The 24,713-nt window shown below is 42.4% G+C and overlaps 1 protein-coding gene across 4 annotated transcripts in view; it reads right to left on the reverse strand.

The window, feature by feature from the left end:
• LOC124064191 (mannosyl-oligosaccharide 1,2-alpha-mannosidase IC) overlaps positions 1-14,129 on the reverse strand; it is a 165,297-nt gene extending 151,168 nt beyond the window's left edge. Inside the window, exons 1-2 of one of the 4 annotated variants that reach the window (XM_046398420.1) lie at positions 13,873-14,129; positions 11,761-12,153 (exon numbers count right to left, since the gene is read on the reverse strand). In XM_046398420.1, the coding sequence (XP_046254376.1) occupies positions 11,761-12,060 (300 nt within the window). In that variant the 5' untranslated portion in view covers positions 12,061-12,153; positions 13,873-14,129. Of the gene's footprint in view, positions 1-11,760; positions 13,641-13,872 lie in introns of those variants that run through there. The other 3 variants (XM_046398421.1, XM_046398418.1, XM_046398419.1) reach the window with 3 other exon arrangements.
• Positions 14,130-24,713: the final 10,584 nt, after the last annotated feature.

Genomic DNA, 24,713 nt, shown 5'->3' on the forward strand with positions numbered 1-24,713 from the left:
TGATTTTTAAACGTTGCACCAATTAAACCCCTTCATTTGGTGTCTGTTACACTCCACAGTTAAGCAGTTAAAGCCTTTCAGATTTGCTAGTGACAAAACAAAAATAAACTCAACTGTTGCTAAGCTACAAGCCTCCGTTTAGCTTGAGAACGCTTGCAGGCATGCGATTGGCAAAGCAGCAAAATATTAGAGCGGAGCAGTCACTTTTTCAGGTTGGAAAATACAGAATTCCAAATTAATGTGGAAAAATCACATCCCTGCTCTTGAGATCCTAGCACCATATTTGACTTAACCAATAGGATTCAGTACATTCAGTAGAAAATCAGGGGAAATGTCCAGGGACATCAGTCCAGCTTGAACATTGTGTCCTTTGTCACAATTACATCTCAGATATCAAATCTATAATTACCTCTATATTATTGGAAATTGCCATTTTCAATGTGCATTCTGAATTGGATTGAATTTAAAGCGACAGGATCTCAGCCCCTGACACAATAATTCTTCCCTTCCCAGGTCGAAGCCACAATATATGGCCTGGGTCAACCAGAGATGTCATTATAACAGTAACGTCATTTTCACTCCGTCCACAAGGCCACAGAAGGGACCATTAAGAGAGAGCTGATGACCAGGCTCACATCTTTCCGGGGACGTTTGGTTCGCAGCAGGTTTCCACTGTAATTGTGGACCAAATTAACTCAGAGATGGATCGAGCTTGCAGTGGCGTTTAGCACAAAAAAAAGTTTAATTAGATCATTTGCATGACTCAGAAGCATCCTTGTTTCAACACAGGAGATAAAGGTAGAAACTGACTTGTCACAGAAATGGCAATGATTCCCCTACCTTGTGCTGATTGACCGACAGATTTTATGACACTTCTGTCTGAACTGCAAATTTCACTTTTCCATGTCAATATCGAGCCTGCATACTAAATCATTAGCCATTCATGTGTAACAGAGATGAAATAATGACTTGCTCTATGAGTTGATGGACATAAAATTTATCTGCTACTATTCTACTCTACTCCATTTCTACTATCAGCTAGTCTGATAATCATTTAATCCATTAATTCATTTTTCAAGCAACAAATGTTAAACATTCTCCATTTCCAGCTTCTCTAGTGTGAGAATTTGTTGCTTTTATATAACTATAAATGGGGGTTTCAACTCCTGCTCAGATATCAGAAGATGCCACCATTGGCTCTGGGAAACGTTGATGGCCATTTTTCTATATTTTCTGACATAAAATCTATTAATCAAGGACATAATTGTCACACTAAATCAATAATGCAAATAGGTGTTTGCTGCAGTAGTTGTTTTACTGACAAAAAGTAACCAGAAGGCCTGAGAATGTGCTCTACTGATGAAAAATGAAAATGCTTTACTACTGTAATACTGTGATACTCTGGATTTTTTTAAAAAAATGACAAATGACTATTCATATTAGGCTTGAAAGTAAAAACAATTCTCAGATACCACAATCCTTATTTAGTCTCATACGAATAGTTTACTCATTTCAGCAAAAATAAAACTGAAAATGAAAAACGGATCTGAGATTCCTTTCTTTGGAATGTTTTTATCAGATATATCAAACCAACGTAAGCCTCACAGGCTCAAAACCAGTGCTGCATGTCGCTGTGCATCAACACGCTGCAGCACGTGTCCCCAAAACCGTTAACTACAGTCACTTCTGAAACTGGACGACGAGTTACACCCACTTCCTGTTACTAAAACGCTGAAAAAAACTTGATGTCTCACAAATGAGTTTTGACATGGAAGTGAAGAAGACAACAGATTAAGTAATCAAAATATTACTTTACAAAAAAAGCTGTTTTTGAGGATGTTAACTGTGCAGAAAGATTATATCCCTTCAAAAAGTAACCTCCATTAAAAAATAGAATCATTCAATATTTAAATAATGATAAATTAAAGATAATTAGTTTTTTAATTTGAATATTTTAGCAGCAGTTTTAAAGCAAATGCTTCCTGTCAATATTATCTGAACGAAGCGGTGACAAAAGAAGATAAATATCGAAGAGATTTTGAAGGGTTTATTTACTGTAAAAAGGTATCACATATAACCATCTTGTCCGTATCCAGCTGTCCACTGTAATATTAGTGCTCCAGAAATAAGCTCAAGAGCCTGTCGCAGACACTTCTCGTCCAATTATCGAGGAGCGGACTGGATGTTCTTGCACACACAAACAGTCATTAGCAGACTATCAAATCAGTTTATTCCTTATTTCTGTGCACTGACACCGACTGCGGCTGGATGAAAATTGCAATTATCTAGCTGGCCCATCATCCAACCTTGATGGGAACAAGAGAAATCTATACAGCTCCCTGAAGAGCACTGAGCACCGTTGCTGCCATTTGATTAGGGACTTAATTGTGATAATAATGAACAAATACGCCCAGCTCTTGCTAAAACGGTCCTGTAAGCATGCAGCTAATTAATGGCTATTTGGCCACTGGTGCTGATGAAGGAGAAAATCACTAGGGAGACACATTTTCCTCTTAACTCACAGAAATCTACAGCACTGTGTTGATCATGAAAACGGTCTGGTAAGCTTTCCATAAGAAGCGCTTGTCTTCACTCTGGGGGGGACACTCAATCCTGGCCAACAAAGGCCACTACATAAAAGATTATGTTGTCTTCCGGGGATACGCCTAAATTGTAGGTCAAAGACTTGACAGCATTATTCAGCCATCTTGAAAGTAGGCTGAAACCATGTCACAACACGATAACAACAATGCAAACGGGCCAATCTGTAACGACAGCAGCCCAATAGCTCACAGTGGCTTTCTGGTGATGCAGAGGAGGGGATAGTTGGCAGAGCAGTGGCAATAAACATGCCTGGGGCTGCACATCACCAAGTAGGAAGAAGGAAGACAGAGAGAGGAAGCAAAAAAAAAGAGAAGAGGGGGTAACAGAGACAGTCAGTGACAGTGGTTTCTCAAAAAAAAATCACAACTAGGACTAAACAAAAGATGAGCAAGGAGTGACAGGAGGAAGATGGCATATGGGGACAAGCCAGGTCCTCCAGCCCACTCTAATGTCTTGCCATTATCCTGTGAACACAGTCACGCATGTTGTTTCTGACCAATTAGGCAGGCATAAAGGCAGGGGGCTGAAACTCAGCTGGGGGCTCAGACGGTCTGCTGGTCACATCTAGGCCACTTTCTCTCCGTCTCTCTCTCTCCCTGCCTTTGCTGTTTGCTGCTGTCTGGCCAGAGCAGCAAGGCCAAGGGGGAGTGCGGGCTAGAAGAGGTGGAGGCGATTTCATTCTGCACCTATTGAAGGCTGTCAAGCTGAGGCTGCAGCAAACAAGGCCATACCTAGACTTTTCATCCTCTCCACTTCCTTCATCTGTTGCAAACATACACACACTCCAAAAAGATGGTCAAAGATTGCGAAAACCTGGAAGAAAACTGTAAGTCAACATGGGTTCACAGAGATAATTTTTCTTTCCTATTTTAGAGCTAATAAGATACTCGTATGAAAGCAGGGTCATTAGCCCTTGTTTCATTATGCCGGACAGTGAAGAGGACACTGGCTGAAAAACTATGCAGGATTTTGGACAATTTTGGGCTTATCAAGAAGTTACTTTCCAAGAAGGGAGCTCCGAGAACATTAAGAGCATCCACTCAGGACTGAGCGTGTTTTTTTTCAGGAATCACAGGTCTTCAGAAGCCAGGATTAAGAGGTATACACACAATGACCCCATTATGTCAGCAATGCCGTTAACTCAAGATAAATGTGCTTCCAAGAAACAGCACTGGAAGGGAGGGGGGGGGCTAACAGTGTAAAAAAGTCTTTTGAGAGTGCAGCTGATGAAATCTGAGAAAAGTGGAAATTTATTTTACTCAAGAAAAACACATGTCCACTGCCAAGAATGTTGCCCACTCACAGCTCTTTGCACTCCTCTGTTCGAGAAGGTGGTCAAAATGTGAGAAAACTCTAGTCCGGGACATGACCCTCTGCTTTTTCTGGCAGCTGACGCAGCACCAGCAGGTTATTGTAAACACTGACCAGGACGCCTTGTACAGGACAAACGCAGTGAACCAACAGACGTCAGAGTCCTGATTTAAAGACAGTGCAAATGGGAACGCGCAGGAGCAAAGAGTAAGGTTGAGTTCCAGGGAAAATCTGGATTTCTATTGTGTAATAAGGGAAAACATCTGCAAACTGTTGACTAGGCCACGTCATCGGGAAAAGCAATGTCTTCAAACTGCATGAGACTTTAAAACTGCTGAGGAACATATGCGGTTTACACACACGCACACAAAATACAGCAAACGTACATAAACTCACGGTTACGGTTGGACTTTACTGGCCTCTCAAAAGAGAAGGGCACTTAAAGCATTTTATTGGTTCAAGATGTGATATAATCCTGCACTTCAGCTCCTGGCTCACACCACAACACTCACCAAAACACACATACAGACACACAGTGGGACATGCCAACATAAACAAATACGCCTGTACCAAGCAGCCTATGTGCATCTTGCAACTTTATCTACAAAGGGTTGTGTATGAATGCACTTGCACAAGAGTTATGTGCACTCACACCCTCTTGAAAAGCGTGCCTGAACAGAGAGAGAGTTGCCCTCAAGCTAGTGTCCCTACCACAAAGGGAATGCAGGGAGAAAACTGCCATGAATGCAAAAAGGATGTTAGCTAACATCGCCTGCTTTTTTCTCACATCCTTCCTTTTCCTCTCTCCATCTCACCCGATCACTTACTTCCTGTAGTGACTGCCTGTGGGAAAAGACCTGGTATTGTATGGCTCAATCAGCTTTTATCAAAAAAAAAAAAAAGCTCCTCTGTTGGGATCTGACATTTTTACCTGCCATTTCTCTGCTTTTTCTGTTATTGTGAAACACAAGATTGCCTGGATGGAGCTGCTTTCACCTTGAGGGTCAACTGTCCTACACTGTTTTTAATTGTGCAGGCAATGCAGTATGTCTGCGGGGGAGGCGTGGATGAGCATGGGAAAAACAAGTAGAACAAATATGATTTACAGAGGGAAAACAAGAGTACGCTGATCCTATCATGCTGACCTTTACATCACTAAAATTCAACTCAGTCTCTTCAACTCAACCCCCTGACCTTATGGGGACAGGAAATTAGTGACGATGTTGAAGGAACCAATCACGATCGTAGGTAACGTACCAAGGAGCAGGATTTTCATAGCAGACGAGCAGTTCACTCAAGTCTTGCACGCTGACATTTTCTGGCTCAAATTAAACTAAAGTATGACAATAAGCGGGAAAATAGTCAATGACAAGGTGTCAATCATGCTCATAAGGACAATTCTGCTACGACAATCCACTTAAATAGGCAATGTCACTTGCACTAACAGAGTCATCATCAGTTCAGAATTTGATCCTTAAGGATAAATATGAGCTTTTTTCACCATCATAAACAGCATTAACGGTTGAAATGCTCATTACTACAGTGTGTGGGTTTTATAAGCAAAGGTCTTTATATAAGCCGTGGTTAGAAGCACCTCTGAGAAGGTTTGGTTGTGTTTGTCATCATTTTGGAGTATTTTGTTTTGAAATCAAAACCGCGGAGACCAATGAGCTATTGGAAAGTGAGCGATACGGCACATGTAGTTGCTTCTGAGCTTCATTTAAGTTAACATCAAACTTTAAATAGATGTACAAACTATGAGGCCAGGCACAGCACCATGCAAATCAATGTAATGCTGTACTTTTTCCAAGTGCAAGTAGTGTTTGTGCAAAAAGCACTAACACTTCTACATGTTGTGGGTTTTATCTCATGTTACTTTAACCTACAACCAAATTTCTTCAAATGTACCTCCTGGTAAACATGAATATTTGCTGGTGGCTTCACTGCAATGTCATGTATGATTTGAAGACTTGATATCACTACTATTAGCAATCAGTTGAAAAGTGACAAGAAAAGCCTGTTTTTTAGTCTTCTAACCTGGTTGGTTAATGAGGGGTTAATGCAAATGACTGTGTGAAAGAAAGGAAAAAAGACAAACTTATGAGGAAGATGACTGAGAATCACACTCAGAGTAAAAGGTTGTTTGTGACATTAACAGCATGTGAAGTTGTTCTACTGTTACCATAAGTAAAATACCTACACTGAATACGTTCAAGGCTCACATAAAATTAGAACAAACATATCAGAAAACAGATCAAAGCGTAAATTTGTTCTTGTGTGTCTGGAAAGTCCTACATCAATGCCTGGCAGCATTGGCAGGTTGATAATATCCGTCTCAGCAGCTATTGACTTGCACAATATATCAATACCCAGCGGGCCCGGCAGCTCACTCCCCCGCAGGCCCAAGACAACGATGGGCTCGTATTCCAAACACCAGCCGCTGACACTGGCACGGCATCCACAGAGAGGAGGGAAAGCACAAATGTTCCAGCTCTGTGGGAGCGCCAGAGGTGTGTAAGCCTTTTCTTAAGACTTTGTCCATCTTCCGTTTCTTTCTTCTTGCTCAGCGGGCGGCCATTTTCCTGGCTCAGACTGAAGGTTGTTTGGCACACCTGGTTCGTAGCAGGAGACAGCAGAGGAATGAGGGGTGGAGGGAGGTCACGGTGCTCAGAGCAGGCCAGGAGGCGCCAGCTTAACGGCGGCATTTTATTCAGACAGACACCCAGCTCAGTGGTCATTACTGCTGTAAGGGGATTTCAGGTCCGACTACAAGCTCACCTATTTCTGGAGCTTTGTGTCAGGTTTGTGTGCCTGGGAATGTGTGTATATACAGTATAATGTAGCAGTTCATTGGTATCATAAACCAATTGTTTTCCCCTCAGCGAGTCAAACTGCTCTCACTGTAAATGAAGTACTTTATATGACACTATTAAACAGAAAGTTCACCCTTAGGTTGTTTTGCCAAAATTGATTTAAAATTCCTACCGTTACTTCAGTCTCTGAGGCAAATAAAATGACTTTTAAGACCTGTCACTGTATTGTATTTTTATTAAATATCTCAGTTTATGGCAAGGAAGACCTTCCTTCTAGCTGGAGGAAAACTTAAATAGAAAGTGGTTGCTTTGTGGTTGCTGCTCTTTAGCTGAAAACAGGATTTAAAATGAAAACCTGCCAACGGCCAAATGTGGGCGGATTTTCCGTTTGGCAATTAAATATCACAAGGTTATCCACCACACTAGTGGGTATATGTTTGTAATGAACTTTTGCTGACCGTTTCAGGGATTCTCTCTCCCTCTCTCTGTCTCTCTCTCTCTCACACACACACACACACACACAGGGACAGAGACTTGATGGTGCATTCAGGTGAACATTCTGAAATCTGCATTGTTTTGGACTACAGAGCACATGATTGCCAAAAGAGACTTGATGGTGCATTCAAGTCCTCTAAAACAGCAAAGTTTTTCTTATTCTCCTTGAACTTAATAGGTGATATCTGTCATTATGTTCCTGTTCTTTGATTACAGCATTTTTAAGAATTAGATGCTAAAGTCACAACAATTTCCCAAGTCAAAAATCAAAGCAAATCGTTACTAGCAAACTCCACGGTGTTCTTGTACAACGGGTCCCCACTGGCTGAACTCTGACCTCTTTGACAAGTTGGCCTACATAAAACTGTAAGCCAGTGTGAAAACAAAATGTCAGACAGGTATCTGACACAAAATGTGACTGCTCAAGTTCTTAATCAATTAAAAGGTTTCATCGGTTTCGTGTTTGGTTTTTGGTGTGTTCTGTGTTTGAACATTAAATTAAATGGAAAATATCCCTTCGGCTGTTTACTTATCTAAAAGATGATGAAGTGAGCAGATGAAGGGTGTGTTCACATCATTAATCTGTCAGTAGAGTGAAGTAACAAACGTTTTTGTTACCCTTTTTGCGCACTCCTTGGATTAAACTGTTTTGTGCTTCTTAAGTCTCTGTTTAGAAATTTCTTTTATCATTGGGGGGTTTCCATTACTCTAACACACTGCTTATTATTCTGGATTACACACATGCATGCACACACACACACACACACACGGCTGACCATTAAACAGATTTGCTTTAAAACAGAACTGAACAGATGCAGCTCATTTGATTGTTGTTAGCCTGCACGGTGACGCAGGTGAGTTTCAGTACTGGATGGATAAACACAGTGACAACCCTTCCAACTGTAACTGTCAAACTCCAAATTCATCCCCAAGCACCTAGATAATTATCTAGATAAGTCATAAAGTGTGTGCACATGTGCACACACACACACACACACACACACTCGGTGGGCACACTCAGGACTCAGAAGCCCTGAAGACTTTTATTGCTCCACTGGAGGAGTCTCTGCCACGAGAGGCTGCAGTGTGTCTGTCCTCTCACTGCAGTGCTCTCAGCTGTCAGCTCTACCTCCTCCTTGTGCTAACTTCTCGCTGTGTGAATGCATCATATGTTAGAGGACACATTATGCAGTGTATTCCCTCGAGCAAAGGCCCTCATTTGACTGCACCGGCACATCCAATTCAGCGGACGAGGAAAAGAGCAAATCCCAGGCTTAATGGGTGCTGTCTTTTAATGCACACTACTCTTTTGAGCTGTGTTGTGTTGTGGAAACCAGCAGAAGAGGGAGATACGCGGACGCTTCCGTGTCAGAGTTCCCTTCGTTCTCTGATGTCCGTTGCATCTAGTATCTTAACACCGCCCTCCAAGTTCAAACCTTAGCGAAGCGTTAAGGACAACAGCAACAAAATGTGCATGCAGAACGGGACACCCGCCTTGTTGCCCCAGGCGCACATTTTTGTGGCGCGATCTCTGCTATCCAGCCTCTTATGTCGGAGCCAATGAGGCTGCAACACAGTCGTGCAGGCGTGGCGGCTCAGTAAACCATGACATCACAGAATTACAAATAGGAGGCCGTTTGAAAATTACTCTCATCTTCATCCTGCTGAGGACTTTTGGAGGAGAGTGAACCGTCTCCCAGCAGGGCATAGCTGGAATAGGTAAGGTAAGACCGGGCAGCACGGACCGGGACAGGAAGAGACTAAATAAGCTGGTCAGGAGGGCCAGCTCTGTCCTGGGCTGCCCACTGGACTCCGTGGAGCAGGTGGGTGAGAGGAGGATGTTAGCCAAGCTGACATCCATCATGGACAACACCTCTCATCCTCTGCATCAGACAGTGGAGGCTCTGAACAGTTCCTTCAGTGGCAGACTGCTACACCCTCAGTGTAGGAAGGAGCGCTACCGCAGGTCTTTCATTCCCGCTGCTGTTAGACTGTATAATTCTATGGTCTAGTCCTCTTTCTTCCCTTATGAGGACTTGTATATAGCTTTATAGTGTACTATTTTTACTTACCTTGTAAATTGTTAATTTATTTCACCTCTATATTTTTTGTAACTGTTTATGCACACTTTTTGCACTCTTCTTGTGTTCTTGTGAGCTGCCACAACAGGTGAATTTCCCCACTGCGGGATCAATAAAGTTCATCTTATCTTATCTTATCTTGGTAACTTTGGCAGTATTTGCTAGTATCCTGGGGGGGGCTTAACTAGGGGTGGGCTGCCTTCAAAAACATGCCTTGTGTGATCAAACTGTCATTGTCCCTTGTTTCACCCTCACTTGGCAGTGGGTGCACAGCACACACAGGGGAAGAAGGTGGGGAGTCTGCTTTCTAGTTGCTGGCAGTTGAGAAAAACAATGCCCATTCACAGTTTGGGCATTCAGGCACTCAGTGATTGGACCGGACATTTTTTGTTGGCTTTAGAAAGGGGGATACCCTCTTTGTGCATTTCCTTACAGTCACAAAACAAAAAGACTGGTTTTGTCCAAGCTGCCCTGTCTGTACACCACAATGCGAGCTGAGAGACTGACAACTAAAAATTAAATTCTGTACGTTTTACGCTTCAAAACACATCAGAAATAAATGTTAGCGTTTCCCAGTTTTATTGCTACAGTTTCTTGTTTTACATTGTAAACGTGGACAAAGCATAGGCTCACTATGTGTCAGCCTGCACTGGCAGCATGAATGTGAGCCTCCAGGAGAGAAAAAAAAAAAAGAAAAAGGGAGGCCGTCTGGAACGCTGCCAGCAGGCTCAAGCAACGGAAACTGAAGCAGCAACAACAGCAAACCACAAAAACGCACATCAGGACATGGACACGGACACACAAGCATGCAGTGTGAGTAAGCAGGGCCTGTCTTCTCTTAATGCCTTAATAAGAGGTCTTCACTCGAGGAAATACAATTAATATTCCGCAACACCAATTTGGCAAAGAGGGCGTGGTGGAAAATAACTTTCCTCGGATGACAATGTGACCCCGAGACAAGAACTTTGCCGAGCTCAGCTGAACAGACCAGGCAGGCAAAGTCACATTGACATTCACTTGAAAGAGCATCAATGGAGAAGCAGTGAGTCAGTGAGAGCTCGGTGCATTAGGGGAAATAACCCTCTCCATCCTCTGATGCCTCAGTTATCATGTAGCGCATCACCTCGAGGTATGAAAGGCATGTGAGCAGCATGAAAGGGTGACAGCAGGCTGAAAGTGAGAGTGACAACAGGACTTTTCCATGTCACATGCCAGGGCTGAAAGCCATCTGCACATGCTGACCAATGCCCCCCCGAACCCTCATCCTCCTCCTCTTCTTCTTCTTCCTCCTCACCAGGCTCACTTGCCTTGAGTGGGTACAGATGTGTGATATACAGACGCTCCCACTCTGGAGCCCTCACTGGAGCCACAGGGCTCAACAAAGGCTGGCACACAGCTTGAAGAGCTCCTGGCCAAAGTGTCACTGCACACACAGTCACATCATTTGCAGGCGATTTGAGTGAGGGTGAAAGAGGTGCTGCAGCTAAATGCAGAACATTTCAGCACTCAGAATGGACCTCGTGGGATGCAATTTAAAAGCTTGCCTAATACAAATATGGCAAGCTGATAGTATAAGGGGAATAATCAGAATTAATTTCTTAATTAATTTCATTAAGATTATTTCACATAAAGCAGTGGTGCTATCAAAAGAAAGACGTGGAATATCCTGTATTTCTGCTCTGGGAAAGTGCAGCTACTTAGCAGCACTTAAATTCTGCCACAAACAGATTATTCAGAAGTTATATCAATTTGCTTCTTTTGAATTCAGCTTTCTGTTCTCTTCCGGCTGTTTGCAGAGTATTAGACTTCATGTAACCTCAGCTGCAGACAGCTACAGAAACATTCAAGTTATCTTTAGTCCTCACACTGTTTTCCAAAGGCGCTGGGTAAATTTAGACAACTGATATGACTGAAAGAGTTTTATTTGTCTGTTTGACAGTTTTGCAAACGACTGCCCCACTGCTTCCATAGACAGACTGTCTGTATTGTCATACAAATCAAATTCAACAACAGCAATATGATTATTTCCTCCAAGGGTGCATATCTGCTTTTTTACATCTGAATAAGGCAGACTGCTGTATCTGTTGTGTTCTGACAGCCTAAACACACGCCCCCATTCAAAAGGCCAAATGAAATGCATTTGCTCTAAGAAGCCGCAGAACCTTAACAACCCGCTTACAGACTGTTCTGTCTGTGAAGGAGTGATGTCCAACTATTAGCCACATAATAAGAACAATGTGATAGAGTCAACATGATGCATATTGCACCAGCATGTGTCCTGAATTAACCCAGAGATACTTCCTGTTTTTCTCTTTAACAATCTTCACTTCCCTTACTACCAACACGTTACTGCTACACTATCACATAAAGCTTGAGGCTACCACAAGTCAACTGTCCAACTCCTAGAAACGTTTAACTTCCCTGATCCCCCTGCAGGGTCCTTGTCACAGCTTTACCTCTTTGACTTTCTCCCGACGCTGGTTGGTCGTGGGGTCGCTCGGCTTGCCGTTGTCTCTCCCCAGCGGGGGTTTGAGCAGACACCGTTTGAATTTCGCGTAACTGACAGTATCCGAGTTGGCTCCGTGGTCAGAAGCGGTCGCTTTCTCCGAGGCGGACTCCGTTTTCGACCTGGCGGGATTCAAATCCTCCGGCGCTTTGCCCCCGGCGAGTCGCTCGTCGGTCCCATCACGCGAGACGGACGCCTTGCGGCTCAGAGTCTTCAGCTTGGTGCTGGTCTCTCCTTTGGCCGAGGTCATGCCCCGCGGGTGCTCCTGGTCCTTCGGTCTTTTTAAGTGCTCCCTGGCATCGTTCTCGGACCCGGAGCCGACGGTGACCGGCTGGGTCTCTGTCTTGGACAGAAAAATGCGTTTTAGTCGGACAGAGTCTGGCAAAAAGAAAAGGGCTCCAAAACAGAGTGTGACCAAACCCGACAGAAAGAGCAGAAAGACGAATTTCTGGGACAGGCGCAGACCCATGCCCGATGCCGACACACCGGGCAACTTTCGGAAAACCATTGAAACTTATCTTGAGACGCTGCCTCACAGTTGTTTTCTCCGAGACTACACGGAGCTTTGACAGTCTCCACTCCGTTACTGAACAGCCTCTCTGCCGCTCTGGGGCATGTGTAAAAACTAGATATGCGGGATTTAAAACACACCCCCGTGACACTTACAGGGTAGCATAAAAAGCCTGCCGGAGCTGTCTTTATCTCACTATCGATTGGATCTGCATAGGCGAAGGGTTAGGCCTGCCTACATCGACAATTTACCAGTCATTTGGTAACACAACTCCAGAGCTCCAGAGGTTTTATCTACACAACGCGATCGCTGACATCAATAGGCTGCAGGATTTGGGTTTTTTAAAAAAACAAAATGTGCATCACAGAACAGCACAGGGCTGAGAGATAAAATGGCACTGGCGTTTTACTGAAGCACTAAGCTATATTCAAGAATGACAGGATTACTGTAGCACACGCCAGGCTAACGAATAAATGCACTTTTAGATGAGATAATCAAACGTCTCTCAGTCTGTCAGGCCTGCGAACAAAGTTGGGTCTCGATGCATTATTATCCCGCCGTGCAGATCGTCAATAACACATTGCCCCGCGGTGCAAAACCTCAAGCGTGCAGCAGAGCATCTTTTCCGTTTATACCGACCCACGTTGCTGCATTACAGGCTGCTGAAATCACATTAAGAATCACAAGCCGTTCTGACTGCATCTATCCTGTACAGCTGGTGGACGGAAACGCGTGTATGCATTCATGTCGCTTATCTGTCAATTGCGCTCCTCCAGAAAAGCTTCCCGTTTACCCCTTTTCCACTGGCGTCAACACGCCGGGGGAAACAAATCGCTGGACGACATGAAAGAAGGCGGGTTTTTGTCCCATGCGAACTTATCCTAGCCCCTGATCCACATCCACAGAATAAACAAATCCACCATCCAGTCCGCCGGTTCCCAAACAAAGACAGACACGTCGTCGCTCCTGTGCCCGCCGTCAGTCAGTCCGTGTGCCCGCCGTGCCTCGCTTTCTAGCCTGTAGCGCGCACTTGTGTCGCTGTGCTGTGGACGTCCGCTTGCGTAAAAACAGCGAGAGGAGTGGGCTGGAAATGTAACATATAGTGCGGGCAGGGCGAGGAGGGGTGGGGGCAAGAGACGAAACGGTCCGCTGCTCGACAATCCAGTGGGCTGGTCGGGGTTCTTGATGGATATTCACAGCGGCTTATCAAAACACAGCCAAGCCGTTTGGACAAAAGGAGGAGAGGGGTTTGAAATGCTCTTTACGTTAGAAAACCACAGCTACAGCCCCGAGGAAAATGAGCTTGTTTAATCCTGGAAAAGCTTCCAGAAGATGGTAAATACATCTGCAAGAGATGCCTCAACACTCCCGGATTTAAATAAATAATCAATGCATTGACCTAAAACAAACAAACAAACAAACAAACAAGGCTCTTTCTTGCAGGATACATTTGGGGTTGCAACTGCAGCCCACTGTACACGGTTTTGTTTGTTTTTGTGCTTTATCTCCACATATCTGTACACCTAAAGAGGGTGGTCTGGACGAACCTACCGGAAGCCGTTTGTCCAGGTGGGAATTAGCTTAACGCTACCGTTGAGTTTAAGCTAACAAAGATAAACCGACGTTTGAGGAGCCCAGCAGGTCGTTTGACAACAGTTACCGCAGTGTTGAATACGTTCTCAGATTTATAAAACACCCTTCTGTTTAGCTGCCTAAAAATATTCAGTGGAATGTACATTTATGAAGATTTTTTAACAACTTTCTCGCCCTGTAACTCTTGATCAGCCAAATGAAGGTAACAAGTAGCCGGAAGTGACGCATCTGCCTATTTGTCAGGTTCTTTACTTATTCTTGAGTATTCAGACAGTTTTAGACACTTTGTCTATATAATTGTCATTTGCGTTGTAGTTTTGTATTCTTATTTTTAATCATAATTTTACTGCGCTGACACAAAATGTCAGGAGAAATGTCGCCGGGTGGCTGTGACTGCCATCTTTGTTTGGTATATAGAAATGGTTAAATCATGTTTCTCCTGTGTAGGAGAAAGACATTTTACTTTCCAACTGGGCAGAATAGCCTTCAAGCAATCTGAAAATGGCTTTAAAACAGCGGTGAGCTTTGTCAAACCACCTGCGGGGGGTTTTACAAAGTGTGGCGTCTTGGGGTTCTCTCAGAAGACTAGAACCTTGCTCTCTGAACTGTAAAAATAAAAATAAAATGATGATTGATGAGTGGCATAAACTGCTTGATGCTCCTGAAGGACCACAGAGGATGATGGATGGATTGCACTTGTGAACACTATAATACATACTGTATTTTCATATGAAGAGTGAATATTTTTGTATTCCCTCCAGGGATTAATAAAGGATTTCTGATTCTGATTCTGATTCTGTTCATGCAGCCTGTGTTGTTGCAATTGCCGTTCCGTGTTGTTTCCTTTCTATATTTTATTCTACTAAATGTGTTGGTTTAACTGTAGAAGTCACATATGAAATGCATTAGTTCATGATCAAAAACACCAATGACTGTGAGCACCTTTTATAGCTGGTTACATGACACATGGTTGCGGTTGTCACTGGTTCAACTCCAGCTGCTGACCTTTGCCGCATGTTGTGACTGATAAGAGGCTTAGGATGTAAACTTTGAGTTCGGATTGAATGTGATTACATGTTTATTGCTCAGATCTAACATTTTGAACCATATCCATACATCGCTGTTGGAGTCTGTCCTCTATGTATCCAGTGACTGGGGCCTTTTGGTGCACAGGAAAGTGTGTTTACATAATGTTGACATAAGCAAGATGGAAGCTAAATTGTAAACACAGTGTTTGCGGAGGATTAAATGAGATAGATGGGCCCATGAGTGGGCCATTACTGAAGAGCCTGCACAGCACTATTCAGCTAATGCACCTGAAAGCAGGAATTGGAAAATAAAGGTCTGATTGGCTGCAATATTGGTCTTTAATTAGAAGTCATCACCCATCTAGAGACCTCTGCGAGTCCTGGGAGACCTGGTGGGTTAATGTCATTCTGCTTTCCAAAAGTTTCCTCCGGATATCCTTACAATCATTGTGCTCAATGCATCCCATCAGTGTCATTGACATTCCTGACAATGTCTGTGATGTCTGATGAACTGTTAATGAACCTTAAGCACAGGACTTCTTCTCCTCTCCTCCCCTCTTCTTCCCTGTTGCTGGCATAATCGTTTCAGTATAAAAGTTTTTATTCCTTGCGGGCAAAAAAGTTGACCAGAATTTTTGAACATTTCTTGTGAAAGCCCATGTCTGCACAAGTAATAAGCACGTACTACCATCAGACACATGAAACTCCTCAGGTGCACATGGTGCGATGAGCTAATTTTAAGGTAATTTGTATTCCATTTGACCCTGTATTTTCACTCTTCAGCCATCTCCCTCAGCAGCCCTAATTGAGTCAAACTGGCTGTCTGTAATTTACAGAACAGAGGGGGGGGGAAGAAGACAGAACTGTTGAATTAGCCCTTTTTATTTTGTGATCCAAGAGCATTTCCTCTGAGAGTAGGTGAGTCTGTGAAGCATTTTGTGGGTTTTATCACTGACAAAAGGACAGTTTGTAGTCAGACAGAGAGGCTTTGTGATGGCTCAGCGCTTGTGTATAATGAGGCTTGAATCTCATGTGTTTTATCAGTCTTTACACTAGGATATTAACTCAGTGGCCACTTTATTAGGAACACCTGGACAATTTAAGGGCAGTCCAACTGATCTACTGAGTGTACATGTTGCACAGCTCCTGAATAAAGGCAAACCATTACTGTAAAAACTGAGGCATTTTTGATCATTATTATTATTATTATTATTATTGTTATTATACCTTATGGATCACTGGCACTTTGATGCTGATTCCAACAAAATAAAATACTGACTTCTGCATTAAAAAACACTTCAAAACTTCATAGACATATCAAGTCAGTGTTTCTCAAAAGGCCAAGTTATCCACAAGTTCAGTGGTTGAGCTTGCATGAAGCTGTGCCAGCCAGTGACAGCCCAGTTTATCACAAGGATAGATGAGCGAGGCAATGTAGTCTCACCACTAACCAACAGTCGAGGGTGAAATCAGAGTGCAGACATTTTCCCCTGAAAATAAATGGTTCATATAAGTAAATAGCTCCTACAAAGGCCGTTTATTGTATGCTTTGCATTCAGTCTCACAGCTGAAGCCAACTGCTGCTGTCCAGATTCAATACATAATTTCACAATAGAAATTGTCATTCTTGGTGACTGTTGGCTCTTCATAATGCAGCACCACACACACACACACACCACATTCAAACACAAGCATGGAGAGGGAAACCTGGTGCTGCATGCGAAGTTGTTTGAATGTGGTTAATAAAGATTCAGCTCTTGTTCGGTCTTTGTTATCACACTCATGGTTTATCAGTTGGAAGCATTTCCACAAACAGAACACTTGGCAGTGATTTTGTGCTTTCTTTTCAACTCTTAATTGATCAGAGGAGAGATGTACTGCAAGAACGTCACTCTGCTTAGTGCTTATTTACAGTCTGATGTCTTATCATGGAACAAACAATTAAAATATGACCACTGAGTCTCTTAAAGTGTGTGGGACGTGGCCTAAAAACAGCTGACCGTCTTTAAAACATTTTCTGCAGAGGTTCACAGATTGTAATGTGTCCTGTGCTCCATAAGCACTTCAGCTCTTGTATTCAAACATTCAATCCCCGATCCACTGATGTTTTATTCATCAAACGCGATGCCAATGAAAACGTCCATCTCTGTGTTCTGCTCGTTCCAATACATCAAACAGCAGGCAGAGATGTATTGGCCTGTGCCACCGTGTCTGGATTAATAATGTCACCATGCCTGCTGTTTGTTTCTTTAAGCACCGCTGCAAAGCATTCCCTGACATCGGGAATCATGGCCCGGCAGGGCGCTTGATGTCAAGCCATAAATATCGGGGACAGCTTTTTTGGGGTGGGATGCTGACCCTGGTGCGTGATGTGGGAGAGATATATAAGTCCTGACAAAGCATTCTGTGTGTGGGGACCCTGCTGTAGCCCCGCATGAATTCTGGCTCAACTGCAAGAAGTGACGCACTCGCACACAGTCTGATGTCGGACCACCTCAGCTTATTGTAGTGTTTGGTTTATTGTAGCTGTGCATCTCCTGTACGTCGAAGTGGTAGTGCCAGTACTACAATTCAAGGTTATTGTGCTTATTATAGCTTTGTTGCTTTGAGCCTTAACATATGAGCACGATTTGAATGCTGTAAGTAGCCAAGGTGGACTGACTTTTAACTGCTCTATAAGCTTCTGGGTAGTTTAATTTAAAGTATAGCATCATGTTTTATAAGCTGATCAGAGGTTTTCAGTGTGAAGTCTGAAATGTAGGGATGTAGGGAGCAAATGTAGCTGTCAAATAAATGAGTAACTTAAAATGGTAATACTCAAGCTCCTTAAAATGGGCCTTAATCAAATGTACTTTCCTCCACCTGGCTTTAAACGATGCTTGTGCTGCCCCTGCACTACTTTGCTTACTGTGTGCATAATACTTTCAAAAAGAAGTGGGTCCAAACCGGCATGTTACGTTCCTCAGCATAAATAAAACACAGCTCAGATCAGCCATCAGCACAAATACTGTCAGCAGAACAATAAACTCAGCATTATTGCCTCGCTGAAGTTACATTCGTCTGATCCTTTTATAGACATGACACAGAGCAAACTGCTGTGTGTGTGTGTGTGTGTGTGCGGCCCTCGGGTGACCCGACTCCACCAGATTCATAATCAAAACATATCTTGTTGTGTAACAAAATATTATCAAAGCACAACAGTCAGAAAATACAGAACATTCACTTGCTAGGAACATCGATGCAATAGTTCAGCCTTTTTATTGCCTGAACACAACAATTAGCCATACATTAGAGGGGGTATATGGGCCATGTAAATGAGAGGGAATGCAATAGCCAACACACCATTAAGCTGATGGAATGGGGCCACAGAAAGCCCGACTCCCTCCCCAACACACCGATTAAACATGCCAGTATGCTTTCAGTGCACTAACCATTCCTACTGCGAAATTACAAGTGAAAAAGTAGAAGCTGGTTCACCGATGACAGCACTTGTTAAGGAGTTGTGGAAGTTTGTGGCTACGCAGTGCCATCTGCTGGCGTTTTTACGCATTGCAAGGAGACCCCTGAGACTTCAAGTCTTGACAGAATTTGGATTGAGGTAAAAGTCACCTTTGAGTCATTTACACCAACATTAAAATCTGATTATATTTAAGCCTGATTGTGCATAGATTTTGCACTGAAGGACTACCACGAAGCTCCATTCCTCCATGTGTTTAGAGCGGACTGAAGGGGTCAGACTGCTCCAATATTCAAACCAAACAGCATCATCACACGTAAAGGGCAGCCACTCTAAACATTAAAGAGCAATCAGGAGTCAACCATGATGAGAACCCAGCTGACAAACAAACAAGACCCGGTGATTTTAACTACGGCAAATGAATAAACACTCGGGCCAATCCATCTGAAAAGCTTTCAGCCTCATTTCATACTCCATGTGTAAATGTGAAGCACCAGGGAAGGCTATTAAAAAATTTGGCATGAGTTTATTGTGTGTTTATTTCACTGTGAAGTCCAAGTCATTTCCAGTACATACTTGGTTTTCTCCGTTTTTTATGCTCAGTTCTGTTAGCAGCTCCAGATTACCTCACAAGAGTAGCAGATACATTGTAGTATTTCTTACTGCGAAATATGCTTAGAGATCCAAGGTATAGAAATTATATTTGTTTGTTGTTCTGAAATTTCTCTTACATTTACATTTTTTTACAAATTAGTTGATAATTTGAGGTGTTTTTAGTCCTTTAAAAACAATTTAAATAAAACAAGGAAAACATCTGACAAATTAAACACCTGACAACTGGTTATGGAGGCTGACAAGCCAACAAGAAAAGTCGGGTACGACGTTAAAGTCGCAGCCAGTCCAAAGGAAGTTTGATGTTTTGGGAAATGGGTCTTGTCAGCAGTGAGTTAGCTTAGCTTAGCGTAAAGACTGGTAACAAGGGGGGAACAGCTAGCCTAAAGGCCACCACACATGCACTGGCACCTGTAATGCTCACTAGTTAACACATCTTATTTAACCAAAGCATAAAAATGACATCAATTAATAGAGATTTATGTTCTGGACTAGTTCTTGTCTGGGTGCAGTGAACTATTCCTTTAATCTGGACTAAAAACAGCAACTTGACCTTGGAGCCTGTCAGCTTCTTCTGCTCAAACGTTTATCGTAGATTTATTGGTGGGACAAACTCTTCTCAAACGCAACTCTTGTTTGCTTAAATGTTGGTGATCTGGGAATTTAATCTTATTTCAATGTGTATTTACTGGTAATTCCTCTGGATGGGTATCAGCTAAATGCTTGCAAATTTAAATATAAAGAAGATTTTCAGCCAACAATAACTCTGGTCTCAAATTATACTCTTCAGATGTAAAATTAACTTGGCCGCCCAGAAGCTCTGCAGCAAAACGCAACAATGGCCAACAATTAAAATGAGTTAACAGCATAAACAGAGCGTATCCATTCCAGAAATATTACAGAGGGAACATGGTTGTCAGGCCAAGCTGGATATGGAGAACAGCAGCCATTATGATTTTCCATTTAGCAGAAATAGAAGCGGAATAAATAAACTGCCACAGCCGGAGCAGTTACAGACTTCTCTGTGGATGCCTCACATTGTTATTGCAAACTGTGGCCCTGCCAAGCTGAGCAATGCCATTACACTTCAACAAGGCAGACAGTCAGTTCTGAGTTTATTAGACTCAGCTCAGACTCCTCCCTTATTATTATTATTATTATTATTATTATACTTTTGGGACAGTTGTGTCGATTTCAGAATACTGATTTTATTTTGTTTGCGTTGTGCAGCACTCTCCCTAAATAACTGCACTGATCTTTGCACTCGCCCCTTCTGTGTTAACACAAGTAGTTATTTGGTCGAACAAAAGACACAATCACGAGACGGACACAACGCTGCTATAAAGTAAAACTTTAATTTGGTATATAGTATCTGATGTAGTTTCATTTCTGGCTGTTAGTTTCACTGGTCATTTTACAGGAATGGAATGCTGAAAGCTAAAGATTAATCAAGAAGAAAGTGCACATTTCATATCGCTCAGATTCTGATTTGTACATTATTATAATAAATTTCTAATACATATTTATTTCACTACATTTTAGATATGTATATATCCTCGTGTATATAAAATAAAAAAAAAATCTTAATTATTGCAAAATTTAAATTTGCAAACAACTCATTGACATAAATTCATCAACACATGGAGAAAAAGAAAACATGAATAAAAAGGGAAACAGAATCCACTCTCTCATCGAATCATAGCATTTGGAAGGATTTAAAATCCCAGCGTCTGTGTTTTAGGAACTGCAAGCATACCAAGCATCCTGTGTTTATAAGGCCCATCAGAAAGTACAACCCCCCCGCCCCCCCCAGGATGCCTCAGCTGATAAGCACGCACAGTGTGTACACTACACTGAAGCCGCTTTATTGCTCTCTGTTTAACATCGGTGCTCGGAGATGAAAGCACAGCTCTGTTAAAGTGCTCGATGCGGTGGAAAACGGAGCAGCCGGATGAAGCAAACCGGAGAGCGATGAGGTAAACAAGAGTGGAAAACAGTCTTTGGGTGGTGGAGTAATGACACGGAAGGGGGGGGGGGGGGAGAGTCCATTATGTTGCTGACGCTGGTGTGCGTCACTGTGTGATTACAATTGGACAGTATTTGTCTAATGAAACCGTAAGCTTCCCCCCCTGCCAGGCTGGTCAAGTCTTAAAGCACTTAAATCAACAGATGTTTTTGGATACTTGAGCCTATGAAGTACAAACCGTGTAGCACATTAGTTATGGTAGTTACGAGCAGTACGCCTTCTCAAAGCATACTGTAGTGTTTGGGATTTTGTATCGTGTTTTACTCCGTTTTTCTGGCAGCAATTGCTTTCCATTCATTTCACTGTTAAAGGAAACCGTAGATTTACATTTTCACACGCCTGTCTTAGAACAACATTGACAGGCTCACATGTACACCAAAACATATTTTTTTTGTTGCCATCATGAGGCTTCAGTTAGTTTTGAATTGTGAGTAACTTCCAAAGTTAATCGTTTTAGTCTAACACTCATTTTTTTGGGGTGTTTTACCTCACAGTGTTTTCTTACTGAGATGCAATGGAGTAACACAAGCAGGGAAATTTGTACAAAAGAATACTCCTACTGAAAAACTCCTACTTGGTTTGTCCAACTGGTAAAGCCTCATATTCTCTTCACGACCAGAGACGGTTGTACACAGTGTGCACACAGAGGCATGTTAATATTGATCAAATATAAGCTTCTAAAAATCTTATATAAATGTAAGCTATTTGATGAATCTGCAGCGTTCACCGTGTTGGATCTGAAGCGATTCAAAGTCTTTACAAGATGTGTTATGAATGAATGGAAACTAACGGCTGCCTGAATATCAGGAAAGAACAACCAAAACAAAAATGTAAAACATGCAGAAACCCCACTGCAGTTTTATAGTAAAGAATCTTGTCCACATGTGCAGCTGTTTGATGCCTTCATCCCACTTTTCCCAGTGGAGCAAGTCAACAACAGGAGCACTGAATTTTGAGTTTAAAGCTTAAAAGCTGTACTGATTGTAGTTTACAGCAATACATCCAACTTCTTTCTACTTGAGCCTGAACTCCACATTTTAAAGTTGGTTAAAAGCAAACATAAGATAGAAAAAAACAAAACAAAAAAACCCACAGTGAAGCCTAAAAACTTACGATGCAATGTAAAGCACTCGGCAGTAAAAGCAGGGGACTTGAGGTTCCCTGTAAAGCCATTTCCGTCTTTGCACAATAAAGCAGTTCGTCAAATAAAGCACATAAATATAAAGCAAATGGATGCAAAGGAAAAAGCCTAAAGCTGAATGCTGGTGAGGCAACAGTGTTGATGTAATTCAGTCCAACACATTCAATGGAAAGCGAAGCCATGACTTCAAACAGTTCAGCGCTGTGGAGAAACATCCAGTGTGGAGATTTTAAATTAACAACAGCCAGCGTTCACCTGAAGACACGAGCCATTTCAAAGTCAAGGAGGTTCGTTTGCTTTGTGCGTCAAGCTAAACAAAGGCAAATGTGATGTGTGTGTGACATTACAATATATGAATACAACAACATAAGTTCTTCTCCAGGCTGTATGGCTATAGATCAAGGTTTTCTGCACCAAACACTCCCTCACCACTCCTCAAGCGGTGTGAGAATGTTTGCTTAAGAAGACGCATTTGGTATGAAAAGTATGAAAATAGTGTTTCTTTTCTTTTCCTTTGCACTAATGAAGTGATCAGAGATGTGATGTCTTCAGTTTTGAGGATTGTTTGAATCTATTTCATCACATCTTCAAGTCCTGTTGACTTACGTGATCTGTTTTGAGATGGAAAATACAACATCTGTGCAGAGTACTGTGCGTATGCTCTCTGCGAGACAGCCTGCTTTGCATTCCCACAGTTACATGTATTCACAAGTGGGAGTGCGTTAAAAAATGCACTCATTGCCTGAAACCTACTTATCAGTCTCTGCAGAGCAGTTAAGGGTAAATAAAGACAGTCACAAACTGTTAAATGCAAGCCACATTTTAAACAGCTGGGAAAGACGATACAGACGGTACCAAAAGCACCGCATTAGGCGACCACTCACTGACGGAAAAGAAACTGTTCTCAGGGCAGTTTGTAAACCCTTTAAGACCCTGGTAAATTCGATGCTGCATGTAAATAAGGATTTTAAGCAACGATAAAGGGAGGATTTAAGGAGTGCCGCATGTCATTTGGCTTGTCAATTCTGGGCTGTAAACACTCCTTCTCTCTTTGACCCCGTCCTGGTTGACATTTCCAGCACACTTCTCCACTCCATCAAACGCACGCCGACATTTCGGAAAGCAAATTCAATTTAGTCAGCACAGGAAAATTAGATGCTTTATGGTTTGACCTAAGAGTGATTATCTTTTAAGAGACGGGGATACAGGAAAAAGGGACAAAAACAGGACCAAGTGTGCTCGACATGAATGCAAATACGTTCATATTTGCACAAACAAACACCCAGATTTAGATGAGCGTGTCCGTGCACGTGCATAGTGAACGTATCCCACAGAAGGCAATTTATGGACACTTAAGAGAAGAAGAGATGAGGAACACGAACGAGCCCGTCAGCTTCTTCTGCTCGTTACTCTCGGCTGTAATGTGAGGATCAGGAAGGATTCAGCGGCCACTAACACACAGCTAGAAAACAGCCAGGAAACTGGCACGGTGACTCACTCGGCCTGCGTTTCAGGGCTTTAGTCTGCTTTCCATACCAACTTCTTCAACTTCAGCTGTTATAAACTACACAGGAGAAGCTACACTCTTACAGTGACCACAGACTTGGGTAACAACGAGGTGTGTTTTCATCATTAATATGTTCAGATGGATAAAAATCAGCAAATCGTCGCGACTTTAATGATTCATGTTGTGTTCCAATTCAGTGAGCAGCAGTGTAACAAAAAAAAAGCCATCCAATGTATTTAACACTGCTTCTCATGCATCTAGGCTATACAGGAAAGGGGAGAACGACGCCATAAAATACTTGACTACGATGTTTCGTGCCTGCAGACAACTTTTCACAGTCAGATGTGCAAAAACTCCGTTGAGTGTTTCAGTGACCGCTTATTTTCTTTTTAATGCCCGTGTTTGATATTTAGCTTTGACTTTGTTTCAAGGTGTTACATGATGACAAGGTTACAAGACTTCAGTTTTAAAGGGTATTCATAAATATAGGATATTATAATTAATTTACATATTTTACACAACTATACTGCATAGAAATACTTTTTTTTTTTTGCCATGACATGTTTAGAGTCTTAGATATATTAGATATGTCTCAGATATGATTCATTTGACATATTAAAATCAACTCAAGCGCTGTGGAGTGTGAAGGTGACTGTTAGATGGGCACTTCAGTACATTATTAGAGTCTACTCCAACAGCTCGACCCCGACTTGAGTGAGTTTTAAAGGGGGTTCTAACATTGACGTAAAACATAAAACATCTACACAGAAATGTGACATGACGACAAAGTGGTTTAACGTGAGAAGACGCGGATGGGGAGTCGAGCACCAACCGTGACATTAAAACATCTGTGCTGTCTGCCAGAAGCTTCCCCAACACTCGGCTTCGCTCTGCATTTTTAGATTAAAACTTCTTGATACTTTCTAAATCTAAACTCGAGGATTAGCGCAATTAAAATGAACACTCTCCCAAAACTTTTATATATCTTTCGGACTTTACCAGTGGAAATAAATGACAATCAGTTTAGG

This window comes from Scatophagus argus, chromosome 9 (assembly GCF_020382885.2).
Source record: "Scatophagus argus isolate fScaArg1 chromosome 9, fScaArg1.pri, whole genome shotgun sequence".
Taxonomy (NCBI): domain Eukaryota; kingdom Metazoa; phylum Chordata; class Actinopteri; family Scatophagidae; genus Scatophagus; species Scatophagus argus.